General features: G+C 42.6%; 1 protein-coding gene across 1 annotated transcript in view; it reads left to right on the top strand.

The window, feature by feature from the left end:
* The window catches only part of DOCK1 (dedicator of cytokinesis 1), a 1,358,032-nt gene that overhangs the window by 1,273,459 nt on the left and 59,821 nt on the right, over window positions 1–24,752 (top strand). Inside the window, exons 47-49 of the mRNA XM_086922569.1 lie at window positions 3,271–3,408; window positions 14,519–14,664; window positions 18,588–18,786. Coding sequence (XP_086778695.1) covers window positions 3,271–3,408; window positions 14,519–14,664; window positions 18,588–18,786 — 483 coding nt within the window. The remainder of the gene's footprint in view (window positions 1–3,270; window positions 3,409–14,518; window positions 14,665–18,587; window positions 18,787–24,752) is intronic.

The following is a 24,752-nucleotide window of genomic DNA, read 5'->3' as shown; positions in this document are numbered from 1 at the left end:
TCGGGTAATCAGAGACATATGAGTACTAAATTAACAAACAATCTGTTCATAGCTTCAAACAACTACTAGGCTACATATATGTGAACATTTCTTGAGCACTCAAACCAACAAAAAGGGGCTTAGTTAATGTAAAATATTTAGAGATCATTTATGGTGCATGTTATGATACCAGAATGATTGACATGGCTCTGTCTACAATTAAGGTGGGTATCATTGAAGTAAAACCTTTTGTACATGTTAGAGACTTTATGGAGAAGGAGCCTTTGGGACACGTTTAGTCATCCCTATGGAAATGGCCTGGCATCTTAAACCCACCAAGCTATCATTTCAAATTAGCTGTCATGAAACAGAAAACATGTCTCTGAGCATCAATATCAAATAGGGCCAATGAAACTATCAGGGCACTCTACTTGTCATAACATTTTAAAAACCCATGTATATGCTAATCTGTGTATGATACAAAATACTATTTAACAACCTGTTACCGAATGATGGGCACTGTGCTGGACAACTACACCATATCTCCTATATAAATAGCATTCAATTAGTCTGTCTATTGTAGGATTATTAGGCATCTTGTAACATACATCAAAGCTATCTATTTGAGGTATTCTGAAGTTTACTTACTAGTATATAAATCATATTCATGTTACATGTAAATCCATAGATAGTCATGCTTCAGAGAGGCTTTCACAATTGTTAATCAAGATTATTTGTGTGGAATAAAAGATGTAATGACTCTTTTAGGTTTCAAAAGAAAGTTTATTAGCAAAACAAGTGATACAGTACAGTATATTATGAAGGATACAAAGAAAAAGAAAGGGAGAATATATGAGATAAAAATATCATGCAAACATGTCTAAGTTGGAATGATAAAACATCAATATGCCAATAAAGCAGTGCATTGCACATAACAACCATATAGCAACATAACATTAGCTGAAATATAACAATATATTCTAGAATATCATTATCTAAGATGCAGAATATTATTTATGCAGAACAGTCCATGGGTAGGAATTCAGAACTCAGGGCACTCTGGCGGGTCTCCTGCCATCTTGGAAAAGTACTTGAAATAACCTTCCAACCACACAACTCCATAGGGCCAGACCTGTACTTGTGAAAACTGGAGCACTTTGTGGCCTCATCAGAAGTACGAATGACTATACATGTGATGCAAAACAAAATAATTTAATTCAGTGTCTGGTTTACTTTCTATCTTAGAATGAGTAATGCTTCAGCAGATCAAACATTAGTGTGTACTGTATAAAAATAGCAGTTACAATACATTAACTTTTTACACTCTATGCAGAGTTCTGGTGGAAATGTTATCTTAAATCACTATGAGAAACAACTTAAAATGCTAATTAACGTGTTTGAAAACATGTTGACCTTTCAAAGTTAGTAGGACCTGGATCAACTGGTTTTCTGGATGCCCTCAAGTGCATGGATGCCCTATGCTGGAATCATTCGGGTTCACTTTTTCTTCAGCCTTTTAAATGGTGCAACGTGATATCTTTTTCAAATGTTTTTTTAAACATAAGTGGGTTTGATAATATTTTATTTATAGGAAATATAGAAGAGATTCAAGTGTTATCATCATCTGGCATCAGTACCAACAGTCAATATCTACAAGGTTCTCTTCTCTACCCATTTTAGAATTTCTTTAAGACCCATCATTGAATTTCTCTGGGCAGATTACTTAAATCTCATGTCCTCCACAGCGACACTCAGACCGGGGATGTGAGTCACTGATCTAAGATTATCTCTACCTTAACATGAGATCTAATCTTTTGGTCTAAACCACATCTTTAGCATTTGTCAGGTTGTCCCTTGTGTGTGTTGTGAGCCAAAACTGAAGCAGTAGTAAGTCGCTAGATAATGCACAGGTCTGAACGGGTCTGTACTCGAGTGATGCTAAAGTTTCAAAAAGCATTCTGCAAGTTGATGATGGGGCAAACACATATTGATTCACAGGGACCAGAGGCATGTCAGATGTTGACGATAGCTGAACAGGAAAGATTGGCATCAAATGCATCTGAATCCGTGTAGTTCACATTGACACAACATAACTAGTGCAGTCAGCAGCGAAAGAGGTTAATATTTCTTTCTAATTGTACTGTGTTCCCTTCTTAGCACCACAGCCTCCTTCACAAACTGCTGTGAAACGATTGCAGGTGCTTTACCACTGTGGTCTGGGAAATGGCAACCCCATTAGAACACATTTTAGTACACCATGTAACCTTAAAATCTGCTTTAAAGGGTCCTTTGCAGGTGACTCTTAGTAGGGTAGGCAAGGTGAGTCAATGAGTGGAACATCTGCATACATTATGCTGGTATTCTAAATAAAGGGTTACCATGCTCCCCAAGATCTGAAATTCTTCAGACCGCCGGACCGCCAACTTGAGATGGGTTGCTTTAGTAAGTGTTTCTCTGAAATTAATACTCTGTTTAGTCAGTACCTGCTTTCAACATTTTTTGCATTTTGGCGTCTTGTGAAGCTTGCCAATGATAACCTCACTTGTATTTTTCAGAGGGCTAGTAACACCATGCATGTTCTCTTATTAGTGCACCCTTTTGCTGTTGTATTTCCGTTTTTAATGTCTGTGTTGTGCATGTCATGGTAGAAGTATGATCAGTTTCTGGGTAGCTCGGCATCACTGTCTGAAACAGATTAATTAAAAATACGTAGAGTGATTTAGCAACTCATTATTGGTGGCAGATGCTTCAATCAGACTACAGATGTTTGACAATGGGGAAAATGTACACAAAGCATTTTTCAAAATAGAAATAATACCGGGAACAACAAAAATAACATGACTATCAGTATGACTGAATGTCAATAAGAAACAATTATCATTAATCCATAAAAACTCCACAGAAAGTGAGTATGGTGTTATTTGCAAGTAATCATTTATCAATTCATGCAGAGTACAGTGGAATTCGATCCTACATATGCTATATGTATTTCGAAATTACTCACTGTTTTTGAGAGATTTTTTTCTTATTCTTTGCCTGGCAAAGTTAAGTGTCAAATACCTATTGTGTACTGAAACAGATGTCCTACCTGTCAAGGTTCAGGTGCGTGTCACTAACTTTAAAATTTCTCAATCCTTGCTCAGAGATGCTTCTGTACATACCACCATTAGCCCACAAAATGAGTATTATTTCATATGTCCATCTTCACCAAATACTTACGCCATGCACTAATTTTTATTTCTCTACCCCTATACAGCAAGTTCTGATAACGATTGTATCGCTTATTTCCAGATTCCCTTCCTGTCAGAAGGCATCCGAATTCACGGAAACAAAGTAACAGATGCTCTCAGGCCTTTCCATGAGAGGATGGAGGCATGTTTCAAGCAACTGAAAGAAAAAGTGGAGAAGCAATATGGAGTGAAGACAATTGTAAGTATTAAACAGTTTGCCTGAGTAAAACATAATAGGCACCATTCCTTTGTATATATTTGTGGGATGTTTTGAGCTCATCAATAGCTATAAACATGGTACAGCTTCAAAATATGATCCCACCCTGAGCTTTTGTTTCAGTGACTGAAACAAACAAGCATTCGCAAAGCTAGTAGGTCTGTATTCAGTGCACTTAAACTTTGAAATACAGTGTTAGTCCATTAAAACTAGACTACATGAAAGAAGTGAGAGGTGGCCTGTACTGTAGGCTCATTTGCCTTAATTAACGTGCCCTTTTTGTTTCTATATGAACAGAAGCTCGGGTGCCATGGCAGCCTGCGTTAAAGTCTTACTATCATTTATAGGATACAGAATGCACCGAAGGACAAATCATGAAGGCTTCCTTACAATACGAACCTCATTTTATACAGAAATAAAAAGAGGATTGAAATAAAGGCAAGGGAGGCTTCAATACAGCCCTTTTCTATTTCTCTAGTAAACAAGCATTGACATAATGGGATGCTCACCCGCAGCTCTGTGAAAGTGTCTGTGGTACTGCGAGTTCAGGCAGGGTACAGAGAAGGAATGGTCAATATGGGGGAAGTCATGGAGAGGAGAGATGGGGCAGAGTTCCGGATGTGGGGGAAGCAATGGAGCAAACACTGCTGGGCTGGTAGATGGAAGCAATGTCAGGTGAAGAACGGGGTGAGCACCAGGACACACAGGAAAGAGGGGGTGAGAAGAATGAGGAGCGACACATGGAAGTGATGGGTAGGGGGAACACAGAGCAAAGCACAAGCAGCATGAAACACAGGAAAATCGGTGAGGTGAGGTGAGGATGAGCAAGCAGCAGTATAGGGGAGAGGTGGGAGGGAGCAAATAGAGCAGACAAAAGGGGAAGGAAGCATAGAGAACCGGACAGGTAGTCCTGTAGAGATTAAATAGTTTCTAATGCAACTCGAATCAAGCATTGAATTGGAGACTGGAAGATTACCCAATCAGCCAATAGTATTAGGTGAAGAAATTCTCCACTGGGCTGAATTAAGACATGACTGGCAAATTCTCAAACCAATGGCTGAAAGAGTCTGGTCAGAAAAATCCAGTGATTGAAGAAGGTGTTGCCAAAGCCCACAGCAACTTTATTAAAAGCAATATGTCTGATAGTTAGATTGTCAAAACACCGACCTGAAAAGATGGATGTTCCTCAGCAAATATTTGTGTCTCAGTGTGATACCTTTTCTGCAGGGCTATGGAGATACTAAACAAATGAGGATATCCCACTGCCTAAACAAAACTAGAGTGCACCACACAGATATACACCACCTTTGCAAACAAAGAAAAAGGAGTCTTTTTTTATTGTATGTATATCCCTCACCCACTCTAGTAGTGGCATGCTTCAACATTGGGTTCATCCTGGCCCCATAAAGCTAGGATGGGCTCGACCATATTCCAGGGAGCTCTTTGAATATTATGGTGACCAGGGGAAACTAAGAATAATGAAAATGTCTCATCCACACCCAGGTGTTCCTTCATTAGAGAGGTCGATTTGCATAGTATATAATCAGTATAGCAGGACAATGGAGGATATATATAATGGTCCTATAATTCTCGTTGCATCAACATGTTTCTGCCCTACTCTATGACCAAAAAAGGTCCAAGGTATTCATCAGGACAGGTTCCATATGATGTCACTACCCCAGTGTTGACCTGTGAATCTTTCTTATTATACTTATATTCACCATAATATTCAAAGAGCTTCTTGGAATTCGCTGAAAGACTCCTTTTTCTTTGTTTGCAAAAGTGGTGTATATCTTCGAGATGCACTTTAGTTTTGTTTAGATACCCGGATTTGTTTTGTGTTCATGTTCCCGGAGAACATATTCCTGCCTTACTTTAGCTAATAAAAGGTCTCCCCTCCCTCCTAGTAGGCAGGTTCCCATCACAGGGCCTCCCATACAGTTATTTGAAGGGGGCTATGGAGATAGCATGTATTGCATCGCCAGTGCTTGTTATACACATTGCAAAACAGCAATTCACACTAAAATCACAATCAACATCAACAAATGTGTGTTCAACCTCAGTGCCGCAGCTACTGGGCAAAGCGATTTTAATCAACTTCTCTACTGAGTAGTGTTCATCACCAGTGAGGTGTAGGTCGGTAATACAGTTTGCCTCAAAGGGGAGAATTGGTGGGAATGTCTATTTTCTGTGAGAAGGTAACGTGATGTTTTGTTCAGATCTTTTCACACTAAGCTGCCACAACTAGTAGTTTCTGTTTTTGGAAATTGCCCTATAGTTACAACTTAACTTTTAATCTGCTATTTGTCACCCATCACAGCTTCAGCCATGCACACCTCCTCTGGCTTGCACTAGCATGTTAGTTGGTACTAGGCTCTTCGTGGTTAGCAGGTTTTTTGTCCACGAGCATTTTAAAATCTTGGAACAATACTCTGTTGCAATGCAACTTGCATTTTAACTAAAATTAATTGGAGTCTGAGCCTTTCAGTTTGAGATGCAGTCTTATAGTTGCTTCATGGGGTCTCTGAAGATCTTTCATTTGGACAGCTGGATGACGCCATGTTAGTGAAATGTGGCGAGACCATTAAAATGGCATAAGCGAACAAACGTGGTCGCCACGTAATTAAAATGGAAGAATGCCTATAGGAGCCTGACTTCGAAGAATTTCACAAACATATAATTTTATGTTGTAAATGAGGATGCAGGAGTTGGTGTCACCACGAGGCATAAATGCAGGTAATAAATGCCACCACGTGCTTTGGTATGAAGAACGGGTTCACATTCTGTTCCTACTGCTGATATCATGACAAATTGAGGCAGCCATGCCTCCCTGCGACCTAACCCGTCCCCTCGTGCAGCAATTAACAACTATGGAAGCACAGGTTACCCATGAGTTGGGCATGTATAAGTGGAGGATTCCTAGACCGACAGTAACATTTCAGTTTAAAGGGCAGTATGTGTAGGATCTCTGATGAACTACTATTCTACAACCCACAGCGCAACCAGCAAGTAAAATGTCTCACTAGACACAGCTAAACCATCCCCTGGCAGCTTCCTTCTTTGTTAACAAAGATGGTGCCAGACTATTGCTAATGTAAAATTATGAGTAATGTGCCCGGGTTTAATGCATATCGCACATTCTAAGCATCTCTCACAGAGGCACGATCTGTAGCTTGGGTAGATCTGAAGACAAAAGGAAAACAAAAGATAGCTTGGGATGTGTGTAAGTGAAGGCTACTGTTCAGGCCAAAAAATGAAATCTTAATCTACTATGTCTGACTTCATAAGAATGTTTTATTTTTCCTTAATTTTGGACACGCTCGTCTAAAAGGGGGAAAAAAAATACATACATATTTCGATAACCAGCAGCGCCCTTGACGGAGCCTTTTGTATAGAAATTGTGTGTGACAGGGGCATAGTGCTTGTCATAACAGCCTGTCACCCAGGCCTTCAGGAAACTAGCGAAGGGTATTTTTGTGTTCATAGGAGCCCAGGCTGCTTAAGTGGAACATTTTCAGCCTCGTTTTTATTACCGGCTCTTGCAGGCTGCACGAACGTTGTATTTTAGATGCTGTGAGTGAACTACCCCTTCAGCCTCCAAATAATAGAGTGCGGGGTTACGGAAATAAAATCCGTTCTAGTAGTTAAAGTTCTCTGTTATTAGCACAAAATTTCATGTAAGGCGCCCTACTGAAGAAATATGTAATTGGCATCCCTCTGTGAAAATGTAGTTTCATTTACATCGAGGCGTATATGACATTAACACTCAGCCAGTTTGTGTTTAGAAATGTCAGATTTGATGAGTTTTCAGGCTCCAATGTAATTTTTAGTATGTGATATTATATCAGTTCATCTCTACCGACTACATATTAGAATAGGCACACCTTTGTGACTGGAGAGTTCGGGAGTAGGAAATGGTAAAATGTAAATCTATTTCACAGCAGCGGCATGTGGATAAATGTATAGCAACAACCCTACAAAAATAAATGCCTTCGGTCTTTTTTCGCTTTTTAAATAAGAAACGGCTGCTATGATCAGATATATTATTTGTTTGTGAAAGGTTGAGATTGTCTCTCATGCAAGTGGACTTTCTTAGAGATATTCTGTTCACCCGAACTTGTTAAGTTGACATAATGTAAACTAATTTGCCTATTTTGGTACTGTGCATTAGGGAGCCAAGGGGCAGTCGATGCTGGGTTCTGGCCTAGCCATTATCCTGACAGTTCCACTCTCATCCTCGCTCCAGCTTGTCATGAATGATGGAGTGTTATCAGCTCTGTCTGTTTTGTGCAGTGCATACTTGCCAGCGGTTGACAGAGTGGAAAATCCTCTAACGGTTAATCAGCAGGGAATACAATTTTTTTGTCAGAAAATGTTCAATTATTTTATGAATATATCTGTTATTAATGACTAACCGTGCTGTCATTCGTATTCATATCTATTACTCATTTTGTGTAAAAAAAAGCTCTTTAAATCTTTTTCCTCAACATGCAGTCCCGTGAAACGGGTCGTTTATTAATTAGTTGGGAATGATATCCATTGTCTTTCCAAAGCATGAGCCTGACTCAATGAACATTAATTTGTTGCCTCAGAGGTATGCTGGAATTAATTTTCTCGGTTTGAGACCTGTGATTGCACGCGCATTCCAGAGAGGTGTTTCCAGCCAGATGCATTATTCAGAGAAGATCCTATCTCTTGCTCAAGTGCTTCTTGAGTTTTTAGCAGCGTTACAGGACCATCTCATGCTCATTTCGGATAAACATGCTAACTGTAAAATTTAGCATAATAACATGCTATCTTATTGAAGAACTTCAACTATCTCTTCAACTGTATCATTTCAGCACACAACTTTTTGTTTGCTCTTAAGTTAACGTAAAACCAGTTCTTCACGAGAATGAGCAAAGCCAATAGGTCTCTCTCATGCCTTAGAATGACTAAATTGAGTCACTCATTGAACTGTCCATGTACTCATTCGTTCATCCTCCAAGCTCGCATCCTGGCATTCATTCATCTGACCACCGGCTCTAATGGCGTCAAATCATCCACCTACTGACTCGTGCTTGAATTCGCCCACTCACCCATCCAGGACATGACCCCCACAAACTCGGCTTTCAGTCATGAGACACTTGAAGTTGTAAGTCAGACCTCATGGTTTTGTTCTTAATATGAGAGGGGTTTGAGAGAACTTCTTGTGTAGTGTGACTACTGGTCTGTGATTGGAATCGGAGTGCTTTCTGTAATGTGAGACTGCTTCTCTTTGAGACTGCTCGTCTGTGATAGGATTTGGGTTTAAGAGTGCATTTGATAAGGTACGACTTTTAGTCGTTTCACATGTAAGATAATTTCCGGTAGTGTATGGCTCCTGCTCTTAGGGTTGTGAAAGAGCTTCTGGTAGTGTTAGACTTCTAGTCTGCAATAGGTGTGCGATCGTTGTCAATTGTGTGTAACTGGTACTTTGTGAGCGGTGTGAGAGTACTTTTGATAGTTTGTCACTGCTAGTGTGTGAGGTGCATGAGAGTGATGTCAATGGTGTGAGGCTTCTGCTTGTGAGGGTTGTGTGAGTGCTTTCAGTAGTGTGATACTGCTATGCGAGGGACACACACACACACAGACTTTCTTCCGAATGTAACAAAAGTTATTTAACACATTGTTTTTGTAAAGTTGTACGGGAACAATACATTAGAAGTTGCAATGGTAGTGAAACATTCTCGTATTTTAAATAAAGCGTGTTTGCACATAGATCTTGACTTGGCCAAATCAAAGCATTTAATTGACAAAATGCCACATGTAATGTCCCTTAACCTGAGCCACAATCGAGCATCTAAAAAAGTAAATAAATCCATGATTAAATATCAGTGAAGCATGTTTTGTTGCACTTTGAAGGAAGCCTTTGAACATGCATAGCTTTGTTTTGTTAAAACAGTTGTAATGGACTATAATCCAGCAATACGATGAGAACACATACTAAATCAAACCAACGTGACGGAGTTATGTCTCATGTATGAGCTGGGTCTGGCTGTAGTCTTACTTTGGCCTCTTGTTTACTTTTCTAACTGGCCTCCCTCCCAGGCCACATCTTGACCACGAAAGTAAAGTAATATGAATGCCACTACACAAAATCACAGATGCAGAACATTACATTTTACTCAACAAGTTTTGAGAAAGCTCAAGGTCCACTTGCTTCACAGGATAAAACATGTTGTCTGGTTCTTAATTATCAGTAGTAAGAAATTTGAATCACGAGCTGAATCACTCTTCTATAGGAATAAGGCCTTACATATATCTAGGGTATTAGATATACCAAAATCCCAGGGAGTAGAACACATCCTTGGTGTATTGCTGTCAAGAGCAGAAAGAAACGGCCCTTCACATACATATTGGGATGAGATAATGATATGCTCACTGTCTAACTGACATCAAACAATACAGAGAGAGTCCTCAAATAAGAAACTCACGAGGGAACTGATCCAAAATAGAGCACTTTAATTAGTGATAAAAAAAAGTAGCTAACAGATGCATTGCTCCTTAAGCTAAAGTGTTGCAAAAGATGAAGAGAGGGACACTGCCAAATAAAGCAGTGTCATACAACATAAGAGGAGGAAGTTATCATCCAGTCTATTTTCCTCATGATATTTCTTCTACTGAACTTAATTGTGAAACTTGAAGTTTCTCATTTGCCCTTCCTGTTTAAAGGCTAGTCCCTTTCTCTTCACCTCTCCATATTTTTATCTCATTGTAATCCTTATTTTCTCTTCAAAAGTAACTTATTTTAACATTCTTATTCCTAGCTGATATTACTTTATTTGCTTCCCCTTTTTTCCCCTTTCCTTTATTAATATAATATTTAGTTTGCGTGAAGAGAAATCAATCGATGCACTAAAAAAATTGAATTGAAATTAACCATTGGATTCTTTTTAATTTTTCCTTGAAGTTATGTTAATTTTTGGTGCGCAAAGCTGTTGAATGTGGTGGACCCTTTCTATTTTTTCATTTTATTCCGGTATTCCTCAACGCAACTTCTTATGAAGATGAAGTATTACCCTTGTTCTTCATAAAAGTTCTCTGGATATGCTTCTTCTTACTGCTACTTACCATTGTCAATGCATCCCTCACTCAAGACATTTTTTCCAGAATCTCTGAAGACATGGCAGATCCTCTCACTCCGAAGGAAACATACACTAGTCCCTGTCAACCTCGCAAACTACCGGCCCATCACTCACCTACCATTCATTGGCAAGATTATTGAAAAAACTCCCTATGCTGAACTCCAAGATTTCATCAACCATAATCATGTCCTGCTCAACAGCCAGTCTGGCTTCAGATTATGCTCCAGCATGGAGACTGCTACACAGACAATGGCCTTTTGACTACAGATGAATCTTAAACCCTAAACCCTGAACCCTGAAATTGCTGGACTTCTTAGCTGCATTTGACAGAGTCAAGCATTTAACCCTCACAGAGACTTGTGTGTCTCAAATTGGAGTCACCTGCAGTGTCCTCCACTGGTTCTCCTCCTACCTTTCCAACTGACCCCAGTTTGTTCACATGGGTGCATCCAGGCCACAAAAAATCCCTATTGTGTGTGGAGTCCCCCAGAGTTCTACATTGTCTTCTGCCATCTTCAACCTTTACATGGAGTTTCTTGGTGCGCTACTTAAATCTAACAGCATCAACATTCACCAGTATGCTGATAATACCATCATCATAATAGCTTTAATTTGATCCAAAACATATCATGAAAGCACAATACAAATGCAAATTTCATAAAAATAATTATTGCTCATTTAGGTTATATACATCCATACACCTTACTGTAGTCACCCCATTCCTCTCCAATCGGACCAACATGCTGCCCAATTACTATACACAATAATAAGGAAAATAACAGCATCTCTTATTCCTCCAGTGTCTTACATTTTTGTAGAGAGGAAGAAGCAAATCATAGTATGCATAAAGTATCAGTGCAAATAAGTTAATAACAATACAATTCATAAAAAGAGCATACGATTGCCCTCACATAGCTATACATAAGAAGTATAAAAACAACATTCAAAAAGTGCATGTAAGTAAGGTTCCGGATCAGGCAGGGAGAACTTTATGAATAGTTGTTTTATAAGAGTACTTAGATAACTCAAGCAACATTACCCCACATTTATGCTCAACCTAGCAATCCATGTCATACACAGGCACAAATACACTTAGACCTTCAATCCCATACAGCCTGTAGGTATCTTGCAATAGTGAAGTCCACCAATCGCTTGGTATCGGACCTAAGGATCCTGAGGGCATCCAAATGTCTCCTCATACCCAGTGACCTGCACAATAGCAATAACCATTTCCTTAGCTGAGGGCCATATGCAGGACAAAATAACAAGTGAGTTACAGATTCAGATGTACCCCAACACCCTTGGCATTCTGTGCCATTATATCTTTCATTTTCCCAATTCACAGAGAATGCCGTTGTAGGTAAGAGTCTGGTATCTAAATTGTAGATAGAGTTTCTGAGCCAGAGGCAGTATGATCTCAATTGTCCACTCAGAATTGGGAAACATTTTAAAATTCATAAAATCAAGGGTCAGAGTACCTTTATTGTTGCACACAGTATCAACACCTACTTTCTGCCATTATGCTGCTTTAATAGCAATTTTTGTAATAGAGACAAAACTTCCCGGGTTGGGCCAAAACTCTTCCAACTCCAACTTTTTAAGCATCATTGTTATGTGTATAAACCACTGTATGTTTTGGGCTCTAGGCAGAGCTAATAGATCTTTAAGAGGTTCTCTGTAGGCTTCAAGATCATTGGAGGACCATATCCAGTGCCAGTAGAGCAATGGCTTAAGTGCAACTTTCCACGAGATTGTCTTGAGCGCCAAATCAAGAAATAATGGGATCAAGGGCTAACTTTTGGAAGGCCAAACAATAGCCTAATAAATGTCTTTTCCGCAATTGATAAATTGTTGCAAATAACATGGCCCAGAACTCAGCTCCATATAGAGTGGCTCCTAGAGCTTTTACATTATATATTTCTAATGCTGGTGCAGCTTTCTTAGAGAAAAAAGTCACCAGCAGTCTTGATGTATAGAAAATTTATGAACATTCTGATTTGTAGTTCTGAATGGACCAGTCCATGGTAGGTGTTACTTTATCCGATTAACCGCGGCAGCAATTCCGCTGCGGTGCGGCGGTTTAGCGCAGTGGGCGGGCCGCGGCGGCCAATGGACATGTGCAGCACTACGGAGGTAGTGCGCCCGACGGCCATTGGCCATCTGAAGCAGCAAAGGGGTTAATTCCCAAATAATTCAAGTTAGGAACCTGTCCTATTGGAATTGTATCAACAAACAACTTGCATCTATACCTCTTACTTCTTTCCGGATGGAGAACCATGATTTCTGTTTTTGAACTCTACAGTTTTAACCCCTGTTCACTGCAGAAGAAATTGAAGTCAGCAAACAACTTTTAGAGGCTTTTGAGTGCTTTGGAGATTAGGGGAGTGTCGTCTGAAAAAAGCAGAGCAGGCACTCTCCTAACGCCCTCCCGGGATGCATCACAGGCATCCCTATCCAGGCGATTCCCCACATAATTTATAAATGCTAATACCCCACTCAACTTGCTATGCTTCACGCACACATTTCATACATTGATTGCACATCATACAGACCTGGATGGCCAGCGCTGATCTGAAACTCAAAAGAAACTAAATTTCTGCTATTTGCAAAGAGCAACAAATAATAATACAGTATGAACCTAGCTCAATGAAACAAACCTTGACTGCTTGAGCTCCAACTCTCACTGAACACCAAGTTCCTTGGAATCACCCTGGACACTAACCCTCACCCTCAAGGAACCGATTGTTAAAAAACAAAGATGGACTGGTACCAGCTTTCTTTTTTTAAAGAAAGTCAAACCATTTCTTCCAGAAAGCCCCTTCAGAACTTCTGTTTAAGCCCTCATGCTCTCACATGTGGATGGTGGTAATTCCCTATTGCATGGCCGCCCAGCCTCCACATTGGCACCTCTAAGGGGCAGCCTACTTGCCACTGCAAGTCTCATTCAGGGCCTGAAAAAATATCATCACATCACCCCCATCTTGTTAGAACTTAGTTGTCTCCCCTGCAACCCTTACTATCTTCAAAACCAATGAAGTCATTTACAAAGCCATCACAGCCGGCATCATGCTTCTGTGGCAAACAAGCTCACCATCTATCCTGGTTCTCCGCACACACCCTCAGCCAGGACACCATCAGACCGCAGACTAGGAAATAAAAAAAATACAAATCAACACACCTTTTCTATCTATGCACTCAGAATGTGGAACAACATCCTCATCTCCAAGAGTACTGACACATCTCTACGAATACTGCCACAAAGCTGCTCCAATTGGTGGAACAGTTGAAGTCTCGCCTCTATCAAGAACACTATCACAATGTATTAAATGCCCAATACCCAGCTTCCTCTACTGATACTCGTTGACTTTATGCTTGTCTTTGGTCATATACTGCACTCTGATGCCTTTCAGATAGGGTAGCACTATAGAACTATCCCATATACACTTACATATTCCAATAGTTCATAATATTAAGCAAATATATGCCATGGTGAGACCCATTATGTGTTGCTTCTTGCAACAAGAACAATCATGCAGTATAAGGCTTGATTTATTAAGATGGAGTTCTTATCGTAAACACTTTCATCATAATAGGTTTGTAAAAAATCTGAGTGCTCGAGTTCGTCTTTCAGTAAATTCAGATGGATATTTTACAATGGCCACTCAATCAATATAGTTTGGGTATCACTTGTTTATTGTTTTTGGCGTGATTGATGAGGAAGAAAATTCTGTTAAAATATGTTTGTGAACTGAATTGTGGTCAATGCGTGAGAAGAACTACACAAGAAACAACGCTATTGGTGACAGACAGCCATTTATGAAATTATTGGACTTATTTTTATTTTGTAAAATATTCTCTTTTAAACGAAACAGAAAATAATAACCGAGTGTTCCTAAACTGGAAATTATGTTGAACAATGTACCACTTTGACACATGTTTAGTTATAACACTTTCATTAAAATGTGAATGCATTTTGTTTGCTGTAGGCCTCATTTGCTGATGATAGACGAGGGAGTCGACCGCAGTCTATAGTCCGGTCTTTCACAATGCCGTCATCCTCGAGGCCTTTGTCCGTTGCATCAGTAACCTCTGTGTCATCTGATGGTGCACCTTCTAGACCCGGATCTGACGGGTAAGGTTTATTTTATCTGTTTGACAAGCCAAAAACTATATGAAGATGCAAACGTTTCTATTCTATCCCCTTGAGGTGTTCCCCCATCCTAATTTATTCAATTCCTTTACAGCCTCCTTTGGATGCAAACCACGCTTTTATGTGGCTGACTCCAGAATCGTTCTGTCCTTTTCCTCCTCTTCTGAACCTTGAGCTCAGATTCCTCCTGTTGCTGTACTGTTGAGGACTTGGTTTCACTTACTTTCTCAAACTTTATCTAAAAAAAAATACTTTTTCCTGCTATATCACACTTTCTTCTTTCTCCGTCCACCATTTCATCTGTCTTTCCTTATTTCAGCTTCACTTTTAAATTTGAGTGTGATTCTTCACTCAGGTTACCTGACTAATTATGCCCCGTCTCTGAAGACTGACATTTTCTGATGTACAATATTTGTAAAATACAATAACTTCTTCCCCTATATTTTTCTGACACTTCTGCTACGAACTATTTTTTCTTCTATCTCTACTACCGCTGCTCTCTCTGTGTCAGCCCAAATATAGTTCTGATCCTCTGCAGATGATCCAAAACACGCGTGTTTGTCTTTTATTCTCTATACCAGATAAGGCACATATCCCTGATGTATTGAGACCAGTAATAAGTCATTGCTATCTATGTTGGGACATCGTTTCCCTGTTTCCTAATCTATACTTTATTACTTGGGAAAAGGAAACGTTTGTCTAATACTCCCAGATTAACAAACCCCCTGCTCTCCGTTTCTTCTCTTCCTAAAAAAACAATGAACATTATCTGTAGAAAATAAGAGAGCAAAACTCTGCATTCATCAAAGGTCGTGTAGGGGATGTACTTCTCCAACCTCTCCTCACGTGTTCTTATCCAAAGGACCACTGAGCCACCAGACTGCCATTTTATCAATAATAGATTCTATTTGTTTTATCTATCTACTCACACCTCATTTTTTAATTCATGTGCTCAGTACAGGGACCATGTCCTTAAGTCCTGTAGTGGCTGCCACACAATATTGTTCAGGTTGTTGCCAGTCTATCAGGATTGACTAGTCCTATTAAAAGTGGTCTGTCAGAGCATACCTGGACACCAACAGTCCAGATATATCTAACTTTTTTACCCCTTCATGTCCAACTCGAGGCCCTCTTCAAATGCTAGTTTCTCAAAAATGGCTGAACAGATTACTCAGTATCACAAAAAACATGATTTTTGAGTAAAATTCAAACATTTTGCCAAACTAGGTGTATTTCAATTCAATCGTTTTTTTTCTTCAGCTGTGACAGAAATTGCCTGTAGGAATTAAAATAGAAATTCATTTTTGGACCCCCCTCCATCCACCAACCATTTCTTCTCGACCTCCGCTTGATGAATCAGTGAAACACTTTCCAGGAAAAAGCTGAGGTGGAAAATGTTGTTAAGACTTGCCACAAAGCACCAAAGTTATTCGTGAAACAAAATTCTCCTCTCACGAAACTCTCATATAACTATATCTACATAGTGGTCAAGGTTATTCAAAGCACGCACCACAGGCCAGAACTGAAGCCACTCATCATGGAGCCATGTTGTTCTCTTCATCTCTATTTTTTTTGTTTCTGTACCTTTGCCAAATTGGAGTTTGAGCAATGCTGCAGGCTCATGTTATGGCATGAATTGTATGCCTTGCCAACCATAACTGCAGATTTTCAGTGGTTTGACGAGATTGAGCCAGAACCATAACACACTTTTAACTGTGCTTTTTCAGTGAAGGTAATTTGTTTATGATTTGCTCAATTTTCAACACCCCTGGTGCACAGCCTCCGGCCATACACACGGAGTGCCTGTGGCCAGGACCCGCTTCCAAATGACCATGGCTGCCTAATGCACGCTGCACAAAGCTGTTGGCTGTATGCTGCAGAGGTGACTGAAGGACTAGGCTAGGTTCTATGTCCAACCTACAGTGGGCATTCTTCCCCCATTGCACACAGCTTGCCATGTACCCATTCTGCACATCCTTTGACCAGGTCCTGTGTCCAACCGCCTTTGGCTATGTGCTTTGAGGGTTGCAGGGCTTGCTTGGCCTTGCACGGGGCTGAATTTGCTTGCTGCAAAATGCCTTCAGATTAATTGAAGTGCCACAGCTATTAGTGAATGAAACTCTAATTGGCCTATCATTCAGATTCCCCCTCAATGGGTCCGCTCTTAACCTGACAAAACCAATGGTAAGCTAAACCTGCGACAAGTTGTTGTGGTTTCATCAAACAGTGTCGGCAGATGAACACTTCTTTCACCCTCTCCCTTGAAATGACCCATTTGTTTATGGGCCTTCATGAAATAGAGGATGCCAAGAGCATGCTAAACATGCATGTTCTCCACCAAATTTCATGCTGATCCAAAGTTATTAGTATATCGAAACTGTAGTGACCTCCTCTTTAACTCCGTCCCCCTATACAAAAACTTGGATACCTGCACTGACTGTAAATTGTTAACAGTGCGTGCCACATTTGATGTGGATCATCAATCAGTGGCAAAGTTATAAGCAATTGAAAACTGAAGAAAAAAAATATTGTCCTTTCCCCTTTTAACTCTGCCCTTGATGAAGTGGAGCCAAATTAGGCATGGGAGAAATGTTAATTACGTCGCGGTAATCGGAGTATTTTCAATAATTACACATTGAGTTTGTTATGCGAAATTACCGCAATTATCCAAATTATACTAGTTTAAGTAGTTGAACGAAATTTTGACCACAAATCCTACCACTATGTGCACAGGAACAATGCACTAAGAAGAAACAGGGAGACTAACCTCTCTATGGAAGTCTTCCCTTTGTGGATATCCTTTCATGCTTTCTTTGCCCCTCATTTCAGCACTGGCCAGTGCCGGTCAATAACAATGCCAACACTAAAACCTGTATGCGTCTAACCTTGTAAAGGCGCAGTAAGCGTGCCATCGTCTTGAAAACGTCAGAGCGTGCATGCTCTAGCATCAACGTCTATGCATCTTTGTAAGTGGAGTAAGGTGGCACATGCGGAATTGACTCGCTGCTTCTCAGTATGCACGCTCGCTTCTGTGCTTTTATTTATGTTGTCTTCACGCAGAGCACTGGCCCAGTCAGGTCACAGAAAGCACAACGCCACTGACGGTCTTGGCAGGGACGTAGCTTCAGGGGGGTGTTATATCCCCCCTAACAAATGTATTTTTCAGATGAATAGTTGGGTACAAGTGCTTACAGTGGGGTATAGTGAGGTGTCTGTCAGATTTCACCTGGGATTTTACACACATACTCTATTCATGTCTGTTTTGAACGCCCTAAAAATGTTTATTTTACAAAATATTGTTTCTCACATTTAGTACACAGGTTAGTCCATGTTCCTCTCTTTTTCCGTTGCCTTTTAAGCCCCACTCAAGCGCCCTGCTTGTCAAAATAAGTATAGTATTTTAACATTATATGCCAGCGTGGTGGTCGGGAAATCTGACCTCACCCCCTCCCCCCCATCTTACTGACCAAGCTACGCCCCTGGCACCTCACATTTGACTTAGTCTGCAGCCGTGGTCCTTATATCACCCAGGCCTGAGTAAGACATATTCCTACAAGTAAATGACACCTTCAGGGCATTTAGGCTCTGGAGGAAACGCCCCTCTTGACTGAGGAACTGAAACTGGGCGCATTTTTGGGGCAACCCCAGCCTTGTAGACAGACAGTGGTAGGAGGCCAAAAGAGCCTGAAAGTGAGCAGAATAATGAACCATTCTTTCTCGTTATGACACACGTCGAATAGTTAGGAGTAGGACGAAAGAGAGGCGGGAAATGGAAGTTAATGAACTCCATTTTCTACACTCCTCCATTTCTGTGAGAACCTTGTGATAGCATTTCCATATATCTAGCAAATACAGTGGGTTTAAGCATTGATTGATTTTCCTAACGGTTGCTTATATTTTTGCAGGTTTGTTCTTGAGCCTCTTCTTCCAAAAAAGACGTATTTTAGATCTCAAGATAAACTCGACAGGGACGAACCCGAAAAAGAAAGAAAGGAGAGGAAGAAGGAGAAGAGAAATAGCAAGCACCAAGAAATATTCGACAAGGAATTAAAAACGGCGGACATCGTTGTGCAGCAGCCCGATGCTGTCATCCTCTCAGAGACGGTAATTCGAGCCAATAGACCCTTTTGTAATTTCTATTGCTTGTTTTTCTCTTTTGATTTTGTGCTGAAATGTAATTGTGCCGTTTTCTGGCTTAACACAGTGGAGATAAAAAAAACAAGCTTTCATGACATTTTATGGCGAATTGTGGTCGCATGACTCGAATAGTGAAATGCATCCCAGGCATGTCAGATTGTTATGATTTTATTTTGGGTCTAGTTGTACTTTGATAAATATGGGAAGGCACGGTATCTCCTTGATCGGTTTCCTAAATTGAAGGTATGCAGTAGGGATTTGGATTAATATGTTTAATACGAGTAAGTCACGAAAAAACATGTACACATCCCCTGAAGCAATTATGTGGAAATCGTAAACCATTTTCTTTTTCTGTTCTCCTGAACTAATATTAAGTCGCCAAGGATTTAGATTCATTATAAATGACAATGAACAATATAAGAGCTTGTCTGTAAATTGGTAGTCGAGCCTAGTGCTGGTATGCTTTTTAAAGCGATTAATACAACAGGGTAAAACGTGACTGACATCTGATTGCGGCAGAGAGTTATTTTACCTCGTTGACTTGAAAAAATGACTTTTTCCTCCAAACCTCAGCGATGGGCAGGCTCATATTTCTCCTTCATTAGCTCCATCAATTAAGAGTGCATCGCTAGAATTGGAGATTACATAGTTGCTGTCTAGCATGCAAACTTTCAGTGATTGCTGTGTCTATTTAAAAGGAGTACCAGTCTTTTTTTTTTTTTGGTAAGACCTTTATTGTGATCACAGGAGAATTACACAGCTTGTGTGCCTACAACCTGACGCAAAACAGGCCGGCAGCGCTATCAGTGAGTATCATATCCAAGCAGCAACACCCTAACGGAGGGGATCCTAGGTGACACAGCATGCCGCCTACAACCCATCAGGGCCGGCCGCATAGTGGTGAATCATAAGCTGGTAGGGAATGCGGTATATGCTATTCCATGAACATAGAGAGAGTAAACAGTGAACCTGTGAGGTCTCATTTTACGGTAAACTTTAAACCTTAAAAAACAAATTAGGGATCAGAGTAGACTTCCCAACCTTCAGTAGTCCCACCATACGAAGTATGTGGAAAAGAGGAAAAAAAAGCGCAGAGTGCCCCTGTGTTGCATGCCCTGCGTGTATTCAATATAATGTAGGTGTGGGCCCACTGTCGCTGGATGAAGATATGAAGATGATGGAGGGGGAAAAGTATAGTGTGGTCTGCGATCTGGTCTGTGAAGATGGCAAATGTGAAGTGTCACATATCGGCCAACTGGCTAGCGGGTAGAGGTAGACGAGCGGGGGGGTGATATAAGGGAATCAGTGGATCTCGCCGAGTAGGGTCAGTGCTGGTGTAACAAAGTGTAGCTATCCTATGTTGTATAAGGTAGCCATGCAAAGGATCAACCGCCGGTGCAAGAGTGCAGCTAATGCGTTGGATGCGGAAGAGAGGGAGTGAGTGCTCAGAGATGAAGGCTGGGCGAGCATGGGATCACGACTCAGGTTGTGCTTGTGGTGTGGCAGCAGCTGTTCCGTGGTCAGAAGACGCGCGTGGGGTCGAGTCCGGATCATCTATGGGCTGGTGTCTGAGTAAGTATGCAGCGAACGGGCCCCAGAGATCTTTAGGACGCGACTTGTGTGGTAAAAGATCTGCATAATTATGCAATTGGTCCTGCCAGGTGGACATAGAGGTTAACCAAGCCTTAAACTTGGGAGCGCGACCCCGCCCCCACCTACAGGCAACCTGTCGTTTTGATAAGAGGAATCCCAATGCAAACAATTTCCGATTGGTCCTGAGCCCAGGGGGGGAGAGTCCCAGCAAGGCAATTCTCGGGCATGGTGAGATTGCAATCTCCATTATGTCCGACATGGCTTTAAACACTTCCACCCAGTAGGAAGCGACTGAGCAGCAAGTCCACGCTAGATGCATGAAGTGGGCACCTGGGCGGTTGCAGCGAAGTCAACTACCATTATCCCGCAGACCAAAACGGTGTAGTTTGGCAGGAGTGTGGTAAAGGCGATGCAGAAACTTAAAATGCAGTAGCCTTAGGCGGGCATTACCAGTCACTGAGTTAGTATGGGAGCAGCTCAATTCCCACTGGTCATCAGTGAGTGGGGCATCCAGGTCCCCATCCCAGTCCGAGCGCGCTCGAAGGGCAGGAGGTGTTGCGGCCGAGTACGCATACTTATATAGCATGGAGACAACGTGTTTCGGGGCTTTAGCCTGGAGTAGCGCATGTAAGGGCGCCATGATTTCCGGCTCGTTCGGGAAATCGGGAGTGACTGCCTTAACGCTGTGCCGCAATCGGGTGTAGAGAAATGTGTCCATGGTTGAGGGGACTTGATCTCCAAAGAGTTGGGCAGATGAGCAAAATTTCCCGTTCACGTACAGGTCCCCCCACGTATGAAGTGACAGTTTAGTAAGCATTTTGCGGCCGAGTTCTTCGCAGGAGATACTCAGTCTGGGGTCGTGCGCGAGGATCATGAGTGGGGAGTAGAGAAGGGCAACGTCCACCCGAGTCGCGATCCTGTGCCAGGCTTGTACCGTACAGTCAACAGTGGAGGGATCTCGATCAGTCACTCGGGATTCCGTGTAAAGGTATCCCGATGGCCTAGCAGGCCTCATATAACCGTCTTCCACGGCGAGGTGTGCCATGAAGGGCGGAGGATGGAGCCAGTAAGTCGCGAAGTGGGCCTGTGCACAGTCAAAGTAGAGGCGGAAGTTAGGGACATCGAACCCGCCTTGGTGGTAGGGCCGCATCAGCGTCGTTAGCCCCAATCTGGCCTGTTTGCCACCCCAAATCAGCCAGGACAGCTGGGAATCCAGGGAGCGGAAAAAATGTGATCCAGGGCTGTAAGGGATGTTCGTGAACAGATACAATAGTTTAGGGAGCACGACCATTTTGATCAAGGAGATACGACCCGCCATGGAGAGTGGGAGATGAATCCACTTGGTGATAGTATCCGTTAGTTTGTCCAGGACCGTGCCATAGTTTGCCCTGATAAGGGTCTCCCGGTTTCTGGTGATGGTAATGCCCAGGTATTTAACCTCATCCCCCTCCCACAACAGTGGGTATTCGAGAGGGAACTGCTTAGTTTTATCCGTAAGGGGAAATAAGGTTGATTTTGACCAGTTGATTTGCACCCCTGCAATAGCACCGAATTTAGTGACCTCTCGCAGGAGAGGGTTCAGATTTTCCTCCGGCTTATGGACATATAAGGTCATGTTGTCCGCATATAGCGAGACGAGTATTTGCCTTTCAGGGTAGTTCAAAGAGCGCTGGTTGTGGTGTTGTCGGAGTTTGGCGGCGAGGGGTTCAATCGCAATTGCAAAGAGGACCGGGGATAGAGGGCAGCCTTGCCGGGTACCCCTCTGTATCTCAAAGTTGTCGGACCTAGACCCATTCAGCAGGACCGCAGCATGTGGCTTAATATAAAGAAGTTTAATCCAGTTTATAAAACTGTAGGGGGTTCCCATGCGTTCCAGCAATGAAAACAGGTAATCCCATTCCAGGGAGTCAAAAGCTTTGGTAGCATCAAGGAAAACTACCGCGGCCTCACACCTGGGAGTGATGTCCTGCAAGATTGCCTGCAGAGTGCGTAAATTATGAGAGGTAGCCCGATTCGGGACGAAGCCTGCCTGGTCCGGGAGGACCAGTCGTTCCATAGGAGATTGAGGCGAGAAGCCAAAACCTTAGCTAATATTTTAACATCCGTATTTAGAAGAGAGAGGGGTCTATACGAATCGCAACGCTCAGGGGGCTTGCCAGGTTTCAGTAGGGAGGTGATGAGGGCTTCTCTCATGCTAAATGGCAATGTGCCCTCATCGAGGGCAGTGTAATAGACTCGTTGCAGAATGCGAGCTAAAACGTGAATGTAGGTCTTATAAAAGTCCATAGGTAGGCTGTCCGAGCCAGGGGCTTTGCCCGATTTCATACCCATAATGGCGTCCTTAATCTCGTCCAGTTCTAGCACATGGTGGAGAAATTTTTGTTGGGTCGGGCCCAGCCAGGCTATAGCTGTGTCCGCGAGGTAGGAACCCAGTTCAAGTTCTTCTCGTCGGTGGGAGGAGTACAGAGTTTTGTAGTGGTTGGTGAGGACACCGAGTTGGCTGGGGAGATCCCTATGCGGAACGTCATCATCGTCCATCAAGGTGGTAACATAGTTATGGTGCCTACGTGGCCGCACAGCCGAAGCGAGCGCTCTGCCCGGCCGGTCACCCTCACCGTATATGCGCGCAGTGTATGGTTTCCCCAGAAATTTGCATTCCCTCTCAGCTTCGACGGTGTATTCGTCAATTTTGTCTCTAAGTCTCGCCCTAGCAGAATAACTCTGTCTACCCTGAGCCACCTCCCGCTCCAAGGTCCTGATCTCAGTTTCAAGCCGTCGTAATGAGCCTCTAAGGGCTTTGAGGACACCACCACCCTTTGATATGCACCACCCCCGGACCGTGACTTTAAATGCTTCCCAGACCGTGGCCATGCTAGAGACAGAGTCAATATTGCGAGCAAAGAAATCCGTAATGTCCTGCTCTAAGTCCGCCTTGAAAGCAGTGTCAGTGAGGTGTGCAGGGTTCAATCGCCAGGATAAGTACGGGGAGATTTCAAGGGGGATGCGCAGCGAAAGGAGGACCGGAGAATGGTCAGATAGAGTGCGCGCCAGGTGTAGGGACTGAACAATCCAGGGAGCCATGCCGGTAGTCAGGAAAATGTAGTCCAACCTGGCCCAAGTGGAGTGTACTGCTGAGAAGTGTGTGCCATGTTTCAGGGAGGGGTGTAAGTGCCGCCATGCATCTAATAACTGATGGTCGTCTACTATACCTTGTAGGGTGCGCTGGGTATGGGTGTAATGCAATGGTTGTGGGTGCGACCTATCCAACCCCGGTTGTAGAGCGGTGTTAAAGTCCCCCACCAACACTACATGAGCAATGCCTAACGCCTGGATCTTACCCCACATAGTGAGAAGTGTTTTTGGGTCATCGACATTGGGGCCATAGTAACAGGCGAAGAGTATGCGGTGAGTGTATAGTGTACCCCAGACCATGCAGTACCTCCCGCCAGAATCTACATCCGTGCCTTCTGGAGTAAATCCCAGTCCTTTCTTCACAAGTATAGATACAGCTCTGGAATAGTTGGAATAGGAAGCAAACACCCTGCAGGAAGCCATCTTGAAGCGAAGAGGGGGAGCCCCCTAGGAAGGAGGTGTGTTTCCTGTAACATGGCAACAGAGATTCCGTGTCTGTCCAGGTAGCCTAGTATCTGCCTTTTCTTTCTCGGATCGTTCAACCCTCTAACATTCCACGATACCAGCTGACAGTTAAGTGCAGGGAGTCTAGCATTCACGTCCTCCATCCAACCCACAATAAGAAAACATGGCCGGTATATGCAACAATCATGATCAAACAGTCAGAATTACGATCACAGACCAGAGCGGTTCGTAAACTCGTCCTATCTACCCTCCCCAGCCTAAGGGACAGTGCAACATCTCTAGCATCAGTGCATGGGTAAGTCATAACCAATCCCAAACAAAGAAACCCCTCACGCTGAGAGTCCGTGCGGCCTGTCATGTACAAAGGTTCTGGTACAAAGCAGGTGGCAGGATCTACAGATATCCCGGCGTGGCGGCCCCACCCTCCCCCCCCCACTACGGCATCCCCAACCAGCCGAGAAAGAGCATCCCACCCCACCCCCCCACAACATTCCAATAACATCAAAACGAAGAGCATAAACATACCACCTCCCACCCTCAGAAGGGGAGAGGCTCGCAGGGGATCACCCATTGGGGGTTCAACCTAGGAGTACCAGACCTGCCTCCCACCTCCCTACTTTCACCCGCCCAAAGGTGCGGGACGGAGGTGGGTGATCGAGCACATGTGTATATATCAGACCAACATGTATAAGCAAAAGAGCCGGTACCTCACCGGGGAAAGTAGCTGTTGGGTATCCCACAGC

Source organism: Lissotriton vulgaris, chromosome 5 (genome assembly GCF_964263255.1).
Source record: "Lissotriton vulgaris chromosome 5, aLisVul1.2, whole genome shotgun sequence".
Taxonomy (NCBI): domain Eukaryota; kingdom Metazoa; phylum Chordata; class Amphibia; order Caudata; family Salamandridae; genus Lissotriton; species Lissotriton vulgaris.
Note: the sequence above shows the minus strand (reverse complement) of the source record. Positions and strands in the feature narration are given on the sequence as shown.